We start from the raw sequence: 9,323 nt of genomic DNA, 5'->3' as shown, positions 1-9,323 counted from the left end.
TATATAATAAAATTCCAGCCATTTTAAACCCATACTGTTCCTATACATGTTTACGGCTCATATAGGTGTTACAAGCTAAAATATGACACATTACATCTATATAAACGTTATCATAAATAAATAATAATACTATAACTTTCGTATAACTTTATATATAAACTTGATAACATATAAAATATAAATAATATTTTTAATTGCATATCTTAAATACAAAATGTTAAGAAAAAATGGAATTAATAATAAAAAAGTTTCGGGTTTTTATTTCGGGTATACAGTTCGGGTAAACGGGTATGTTTTTTCGGGTAATCAGGCCGGGTATCACCAAATCCCATGCCCGGCCCGTACCCGCAAAAAAATTTCAAAACTAATCCCATACCCGGCCCAATACCCGACGGGCTTCGGGTATACCCGTCCCGAATCGGGTTTCGGGTATACCCGTCGGGTTCGGGTTATTTTGCCATCCCTATTTGTAATCAATTAGTTATATTTTGTCAAAATTCGATAGAAACCCGATGGGTTTTGGGCCGGATATACCAAATGGGTATTTTGACAAAACCCGATTGGAAACCCAAAACCCGGTGGGAAAACACGAAACCCGACGGGTAATTACCCGATTAAAACCCAACGGGGTTTGAGACGGGTTTGGGACAAGTTTTCATAAATGGGTATGGGTTTGGGAATGGCTAAACCCGACTCATTACCATCCCTAGAATAAGTCAACAAATGTGTGATAACCGTTGCCTTATTAAAATGTGTGTGCTATAAATGTTTAAACTTCTCATCACCCTAGCAGGTTGTGTTACCACGATTTCATTATATTTTAATTTCATGTATTTATACCTCAATTTCATGTATTTATATCTTCATTTCATTTATTTATGCATTCATAATTATTTCCAAGCAACAATTTAGCCCAAGTTTGATTTTGATTATTATGTGAACCGAAACGGTATCTGACTGGTTAATTCGTATGAGGCTAGTAACCGAACCGAATCGAACAATGCATACCCTAGTTTTACTTTATTCACCTGTCACTCGAACATTAAACCTCTCCCTTTTTACCATTCCTATAACATATGCTTTAAAAGTTGTTAATTTAATATTTACTCTCTAAAATTATTCTAAAAAATCGTTTATAATCAATACCTATAAGAACAAGGATCGAAAACGAGGCACCCACGTTAAAATCCAATGTCTTAGTCACTCCATCATTTTCTAGTTTGTTAGAGGGCACACTCCAATTTTATAAGATGTGTACATCATAATTTATATATAATGTTATATACTACTTATATTATAATTTGAAAACTTGGAGATCCCTTGCAACACCCATCTTTAATCGACTGGTTAGTGCATTACGTGGGTTCAATTGAACGATCGCAAAACTCAAACTGAAGTGTACGGCTCATGATTCAGGTTCTAAAATCAAATTAATTTGATGATTCCGGTTCTAAAATCAAATTAATTTGATGAAGATGCCGAGCGATTTTGATGGAATTTGGGAAACAATTTGATGGAAGTTATTATTAAATTTGATGAAGATGCCGAGCGATTTTATCTGTGAAGGGTGAAGAATCAATTTCTTATTATTTATGACTATGCCACCGCTCAAATTTCAATTTTTGTTTAGTTCACACGTTTAGTACACTTTTTTACTTTGTATGATAACTTTCTCCGATTAATATATATAGTTATGAAAAAAAATACATATTATATAAAGTTATAATAATAAATAGTAAACGGGGTTAGCTCGAGCTTGAAAAACCTGGGTTTGCACCCCTAGTTTGGAGAAGAAAAATAAACATTGGTTTTAATTAGGAGGGGCAAAACAAACGCAAATGAGTTGTTTTGGGTCAATTTGGATAACTTTTAAAATTGAAATGGGCTATGATAGATTAAAAGAATTTTTTAAAAAGGTCAAGATGGGCTGGGAAATGCTAGTGACTTTTGGTTATGGGTTTGTTTATGGGTTAGAATGGACTAAATTAAACAACCTCCGTCCAATTTTATTTCAAACAAAACCTAGGAAACCAAATTGAAACTGAGAAATCGAAACCAAAAACATCGAAACCGAAAAGAAAAAAACAAAAATGAACCGAAAAAAATCAAACCTGAACCGAGGCAAAACCGATTTTTTTTTGTTTTTTAATGAACGAGGACGGCGGGAGAAACATTTTTGCTATTTTACTTTTTGTGTTTTTGATTTATATATTGAGTTATTAATGTTTTAAATATTTTTTTTAGGGATTTTTGAAACCATTTGTATTTTAACCTTTACTTGGTTCAAAATGTGTTAACTTTACCCATCTTGACTCATACTCATCCAAAACCGAGAAATCGTAAACGAACAAAAACCGAATAGATACCGAAACGAAAAAAAAAGAAAACTGAATCTAAACCGAGACAAAACCGAGGTTTTTTTATGAACGAGGACGACGGGGGAAACGTATTAGTTATTTTACTTTTGTGTTTTTGATTTATATTTTGAGTTATTAATTTTTTTAATATTTTTTGATGGGTATTTGAATCCCTTCGTATTTTAACCTTTACTTGGGTCAAGATGGATTAACTTTATCCATGTTGACCAATATCCATCCTAACCTTATATTTTAAAAATCTATTCTGACCCAAACCCATTCTAACCCATCATTCAAATCCAACCCAGCCCATTTATATCACCATCTCTAGACTTTTAATAAATAGACGTTTTGTTATACCCAATCAACTTAACGAAACGACATATTTTACACCAAAAATAAATATGAATAATTGACCGCAAAAAGACCATATAATAAAGATAGATAAATACAAGTTTCAGTAGATGTGGATGAAATTGATATTGAGAAATAATGCATCAATCCCAACAATCTTTTTGTCAGCCGGAAGAGATACCACCGGGAACTCAATTCCATTCCGCCGGCTTTCTTTCAAGGTTAGAATATTATTAATGTTAATATTAATATTATTGTTACTTTAATCTTTCATTCTAACTAGTTGAAAGTCACAATATTTTTACTAAAATCCTTAGGTTTATGAAACTAGGGTTTGTATACAAGCCCTGGCCTAAATATAAGCCCGTTTAATATACGAGCCCGAGCTTCACTTATCAAGTTATGGAGCTCGAGCAGGCTCACAAGCTTAACGATCCTTATTATTAATATAATTTTTATTTAATATAAACATGTAAAAGTTATGAGAAACATAACTAAATAATATATATTATGTTACATATCAAATTATAAATATATAAAAATTATTTAATAAATTGTAAACAAGCCGAGCTCGAGCTTGAATAGGTACTCACAAGCACTGGCGAAGCTTAGTTAGGGCTGCCCCCCCCCTGGTTTTTTCCGCGTGGTAGTGTAAATTTGCCTGTTTTCGCCTGAAATTTTTTATGCGTAGTGTAAATTTAGGCGTTTTCAGCCGAAAATTTGAGTCCGGCCCCCATCATTTGTGAACTTTTGTATACATTTTGACCCCCCCCCCCCTCCCGGTGTCTTAGTCCAAGCTTCGCCACTGCTCACAAGCTGAACTCGAGCTTTCGAAATATAGCTTGAAACGAGCCAAGCTTGAGCTCTGTGTAAGTTAAACGAGCCCAATTCTGAACTGAACTTATGATTGACTTTAATTCATTGAGTCCAGTTCTAACCTTTAACAATGATCTCAACTTATATGCTCAATAATTATATATTGTGTGACAGTGATTCTAGAGCCTTGAAGTAGTTCCTTTGTACTTAAATTGAAGTTTAAGTGTTTCGTAACATCATCGGTTTTGTGTTTATGATAACATATTTCTTCGTGTTAGAATAATGAGCCTGATTCATGGGACACATAAGATACCCAACATGCACGGGACGCATAAAGCACCCAAGCTTGCATCAGAAGATTTCATTAGCAACATGCCTAATAACGTGCTAACTAATATTCTGGATCGGTTGCCATTACAAGATGCGGTTAGGACTAGTGTCTTGGCGAGAAATTGGAGGTTTAATTGGACTATGCTGAGCCAACTCGTATTTGATGTGAACTTCTTTAAATATTTATCAAAAACAGAAGGCCATGAAAATAATTATGGGATAATTATTACTAGGGTTCTTATGCATATTAAGGGCGTCATAACAAAGTTTGTGCTTTACATAGACGAGAGGTGGAAGTTGGACGATGAAGATATTAATGACTGGATTTTGTTCTTGTCTAACAAAGGAGTTAAGGATATCACTCTTTGGAACAAGAAAACGCGGACATTTAAGCTGTCTGCCCATCTCTTTTCATGTTTGGAGTTGAAACATTTGAAGCTTGTACATTGCTGTTTCGATCCTTCCTCTGGTTTTCATGGTTTTCCAAATCTATTGAGGCTAGAGTTGTTACGCGTAAGGTTTAAAACAGGGAAAATTGGGAAATTTTTTACTGGGTGTCCCGCACTTATGTTTTTGGACTTATATTTAAGGTCACACGTGGGCAGCGTGAAACTAGGTGAGATTGCAAAACTTAAAAATCTCAAATCATTATCCTTGAACTTGTTTAATCTTGAGCGTACTGCGATGACAAGTTCGAGTGGTATCTTTGAGCTTGTGGGCTCTCTTCCAAAACTTCAAGGGCTTCATTTGGATTTTTCATATTGCAAGGTAAGGCTAACCTTGGTCTTTTTTTTTTTTTTTTAATAATATAACTAGTATTTTTCCTGGCACGTTGTGTCGAGCAGGTTGGTAAACCCCTGGCGGTAGTAAAACCCAAGCGTTGACACGGTAAGTCGACGCGAATTAAGTCGGTTTCGGTTATGCGCATTATTGTATCGGGACTAAGTTAAAAATAAAACAAAAAAATTATAAAAAATTGGGGAGGACCGGACCAATGGCGTGGCATCGGTCGGTAAAACTCGATCATTGGTAAAACCCGGCTGTTATCGATCCCAGGCGTTGAAGCGGCTGAGTCTATGCAAATTAAGTCATTTTTTTTCCATGTTCGTTACGGTACCGGAACGAAAAAAACAAAAATCAACCATCGGTCAGTTTTCGTTACGGTTACGGTACTGGAACTAAAACAAAACGCGGTGAGTCTACGCGAATTCGGTCGGTTTCCGTCGCATTCGGCACGATACCGTAACTAAAACAAAATAATAAAAAAAAGCACAAAAATAAAATTAACATTCGATAGGTTTTCATTACACTCAAAACTAAAAAACAAACCAAAAAAAAACTACCAATAGGGTGCCGCAAAGTGGCCCAATAAGGGCTTTGCGGCACCAAACTTGTAAATTATTATATATAAAATAATGACAGCCCATAATGCTCAATATAATCTAAAACAGTTGTACTAAAAGCTTATTGCTTTCTGACAGTCTTTCACAGTAGACGTTGCTGGTAAGAGGTCACGCACCACCTTTTCGCGCCTCAAGGATCTTAAGTTAACCGGAATTGATTTAGGCAACGGTATTATGCTATCATGTGTTTTTGAATTAACTAGATGCTTCCCAAATCTGCAGGCCCTTAAAATCACAGCACGTAATCAGGTATGTATCACCGCTCGTCTTATAATTTCATACATGCAATTTTGCGTTTGAATACTAGCTATTCTTGCAGGATGATGACCCAGCTCCTGCAAGCTGCTCTGACTGCAACAAAATGGGCCCATTGCAGCTTCAAACTGTGGTGTTTAATAAATTGGTAGGTTCAAATAATGAAGTATGCTTGATAAAGTATTTACTTTCGTGTTCTCCTTTTCTGAAAAAGCTAGTTACTCACCCCTTCCCATCACTAGCGTCTGATGAGAAGTTTGCGTTAGCTACAAAGTTGTTGAAGCTGCATCCAGCCTCCCCCGATGTTGACATCGATCTGTGCTAGTTTTAGGTTTTTTTATTTCCCGTGTCAATTTATGACCTCGTTGCGTAAGGAGAAATTAACATGTGTTTGTTAGTCTTGTATGAACTAAGCTGATGTTTGGTTTCTTATTTTGTTGGACTTATTTCTGTTCCTTATTTTGTCAATTTTTAGTCTGTTACTGTATTGGATTGACCCCTATTTCTGTGCTTACGGGCTTAGCTACGTGTAGGGATGACAATAAGTCAGGTTTGAGATGGATTAGGTAATCCCAATCACATAACTGATTATGAAAGCTTGTTCCATACCTGGCCTAAACCCTGTTGGGTATGTAGTGGTATATCCCCGGGTTTCAAGTATATTATATCATATGCACTTAAAATAAGTAATTTGTGGGACATTTTGGGAATTTTTCCTTCTTTTATGTCATTTTCAATTTTTTTCCTTCTATTTGCATAACAATACTTTAAGGGTGCGTTCGTTTCATAGAATTCATGGGAATTCGAAGGAATTGGAATTAAAATCCCATGACATGATGTGTTCGTTTCGTTGGAATTAGAATTTTAATTTCATTTTGGTGTGTTCGGTTGTCAAGGAATTAGAATTCAATTTCTTTAAAATCCTTTAAATAAAGGGATTCTAAATTCTCCCAAAATGTGGAGGATTTCAAGTGAATTTGTTGGAATTTTTTTTTCTTTCTTTAACGAGAACAATGAATAAAATGTTTTAGTTTTTTTGTTTTCGATTTATATTTTGAGTTATGAATTCTTTATTATTATTTCTGAATGTTTTTTTGAGGGGTTTTTTATCTTAATAGAACCCCCCCCCCCCCAACCCCCAAAATTATAAGGTAAAATATAAATAAAATACAAAAAATCTAAAATAATTAAAATGTTTCCGTTGTTATCCTCGTTAAAAAAAAAAACTCGATTCCAATTCATTTGTCAAACGAACGCATCAAGAATGGAATTTGATTTCAATTCCTTCAAATTCCAATTCCTATTGTAATGCTCAGATTCTAAATCCAAAATCCTTTCAATTTCAAATCATATGCAAATTACAATTCCAATTTCATTCCATTATGTGAAATGAACGCGCCGCGCCCTTAGGCCGCGTTCGTTTCACAAAATAGAATGGAATTGAAATTGGAATTTGCATAGGATTTGGAATTGGAAGGATTTTGGATTTGGAATCTGAGCATTCCAATAGGAATTGGAATTTGATCCAATTCCATTCTTGATGCGTTCGTTTGACAAATAAATTGGAATCGGTTTTGTATTTTTTGTTTTTGTTTTGTTTTTTTAAAGAGGAAACAACAGAAGTTTTTTATTTATATAACACAATTACAAGTGGTAGGTTTCCCTCTCAGCTTCATACAACCAAGTTTAGCTCAGTAAGATAGGACCAAGTAAAATAAGGCCATCAACATTATCTTTGCACGTTTGGAAAATTCTTTTGGTGCGGTTGGAAAAACCATCCCAAGTTAATTCAAATGTCTCAAGTTCACATTATTAGTGTGGCTTCAAGTCTTATTTCAAGATCACATTTGAAGGTCTCCCTCTAATAAAAGAATTCTAGCCACACTGAACCGAGTTGGCTCGGTTTGTAGACTAGCTGAACAAGGTCATGATTTAGTGAGCCATTTTTTTACACCTAAGGTGGCGGCAGGACACCAAGGTGGTAACAGGGTGGCATTGATTATATTCTTGTGGGAGAGAACTCATAAGATTATATTCTTGCGTGACAAAACATATTCAATAGCATTAGCAAGGGTGTAGAGCACCCGGCGTGCTCGGGCATGAACTTGGTCTCGGACTCTCGGGAACAGGGGCGCCTCAATAGTTTTGTCTTTTGCCATGTGTGAGGCATGCATGTGTTGCATGCCAAGTGTTGTCAAAGATTGCATGCATGCCAAGTTTCGATGACTTGTGACATCAAAGTGTATGACAAGTGTCACCAACATGCTTTAAGAGGTGATATGCATGTGCGACAAGTGTCACCAACTTGCTTCACCAAGTTGTATGGATGCATGACAAGTGTCAATAACTTGTGTCATAGCTATAAATGCATGTGTGGCAAGTGTTAGTCATGCATGAGTGTGTGACAGCCGTATGCCTAAATATAAGAAAGTCGTTGTTCTTGAGTTCCAAAAAAAAAAAACCAAAATGCAGAAGGTTAGCCCATGTGCCGCTACTTCCCATTCGTTGAGCTTGTATAATTTCTGAACTTTGTTGTTTTTTTTTTCATTTTAAGTGAGTTATTGAAATATCAAGATGTTATCTCAAGTCGAAACCTGACTTAAGGAGGTTTTCTCACAGTTTTTTCCTTGACGATGCACTGAGTTAGGCTTGAAGCGTCAAAAATCCCGTCTCATACAAGCTATTTTGGTTATTGAGGTAGTTTCAAACGCCTTTAAACAAAGAAAAAGGTTATTGAAGTTCACTGTTTACGAACAAGTTTACCGAATTATTAGACTCAAAAATTAATATAATGAAAATATAAGAAGTAAAACAACAAAAATAAATATAGGAAACTAAACAATTCAGGGGTGTTTTGGATTGCTTATTTTAAGCAACTTATGACTTATTAATTTTTAAAAAAAGTTAAAAAGGTGTTTGGTATTGTGTGTTATTGTGAGAGATAAGTTAACAAGTTACAAAGTTGTAACTTATTAACTTTTTTGTAACTTATTAACTTATGGAAAAAGTTATAAGAGCATTCTCAACCGATCCTCTAAATTTTTGTGGGTGGTTTTTGTAAATTATAGGATAAGGTTAAGGGTGGTCGCGAATGAAGAAGAGATAAAAGTTAGTGTTGTGAATTTGGGAAAAAACTTGTCTGCCCCTACTTATTTTTTTATTATTTGTTGAAATTAGTTGTGAGTAGAGGAAATAGAAACTGTAATGATAAATGTATAAAAAATATTATTTAATTGAATATGAGAGAGAAACATAGTGTTTTTTAAAGTACTTATAGAATTGGGGATGGGGAACTGAACATCATTCTCAACAACTCCTTTAAAATTATGTGAGAGGAATCTCTAAATTTTTTTAGAGGGTTGTAAGTATTTGTGAGTGAATGAGAAATCAAATTTTAAAAAGCTGAGTAATTTTGAGTAAATTTGGAGGAACATCGTTTATCATTTATTTATATTTTAATTTATTTGAAAGTGATTGTGAATTGAGAAGAGAGAAAAAATAATGATAAAGATGTAAAAAAGTATTACTTGATTGTATATGAGAGAGAAAAATATAGTGATTTTTAATGTAATTATAAAGATAGAGATAGATAAGCTATCTGAAATACTCTAAAAGCATTCTCAGCAAGTCCTCAATCCCTATCTCTATAATTACACTAAAAATCACTACAGTTCTCCATACTGTTTAATTAAATAATACTTTTTATATCTTTTTCATTACAGTTTTCTCTCTCTTCTACTCATAATAAATTCAACAAATATTTAAAAAAAATAAATAGCGGCAAACAAAATTTACCCAAATATACAAA

The 9,323-nt window shown here is 34.3% G+C and overlaps 1 protein-coding gene across 1 annotated transcript; it reads left to right on the top strand.

Annotated features, from left to right (window-relative positions):
* The first annotated feature begins 3,809 nt into the window (after positions 1 to 3,809).
* On the top strand, positions 3,810 to 5,840 carry LOC143533253 (F-box/FBD/LRR-repeat protein At1g13570-like). The gene is made up of 3 exons (XM_077028093.1): positions 3,810 to 4,625; positions 5,339 to 5,509; positions 5,580 to 5,840. The coding sequence occupies exons 1-3, from the start codon at positions 3,810 to 3,812 to the stop codon at positions 5,838 to 5,840; spliced, it is 1,248 nt and encodes a 415-aa protein (XP_076884208.1).
* Positions 5,841 to 9,323: the final 3,483 nt, after the last annotated feature.

The sequence above is a fragment of the Bidens hawaiensis genome, unplaced genomic scaffold, assembly GCF_021521415.1.
Source record: "Bidens hawaiensis isolate Kalapana, Puna unplaced genomic scaffold, B.hawaiensis_p1.1 tig00009659_1, whole genome shotgun sequence".
In the NCBI taxonomy this organism is placed as follows: domain Eukaryota; kingdom Viridiplantae; phylum Streptophyta; class Magnoliopsida; order Asterales; family Asteraceae; genus Bidens; species Bidens hawaiensis.
The sequence above is the reverse complement of the archived record's forward strand: the minus strand, read 5'-3'. Positions and strand labels throughout refer to the sequence as shown.

Excerpts from the sequence above, each read along its gene's own strand:
- LOC143533253 (XM_077028093.1), top strand. The coding sequence starts at position 3,810 with ATGAGCCTGATTCATGGGACACATAAGATACCCAACATGCACGGGACG. Across the intron at positions 4,626-5,338 it reads TGGATTTTTCATATTGCAAG|TCTTTCACAGTAGACGTTGC; the intron begins GTAAGGCTAACC and ends GCTTTCTGACAG. Across the intron at positions 5,510-5,579 it reads AAATCACAGCACGTAATCAG|GATGATGACCCAGCTCCTGC; the intron begins GTATGTATCACC and ends CTATTCTTGCAG.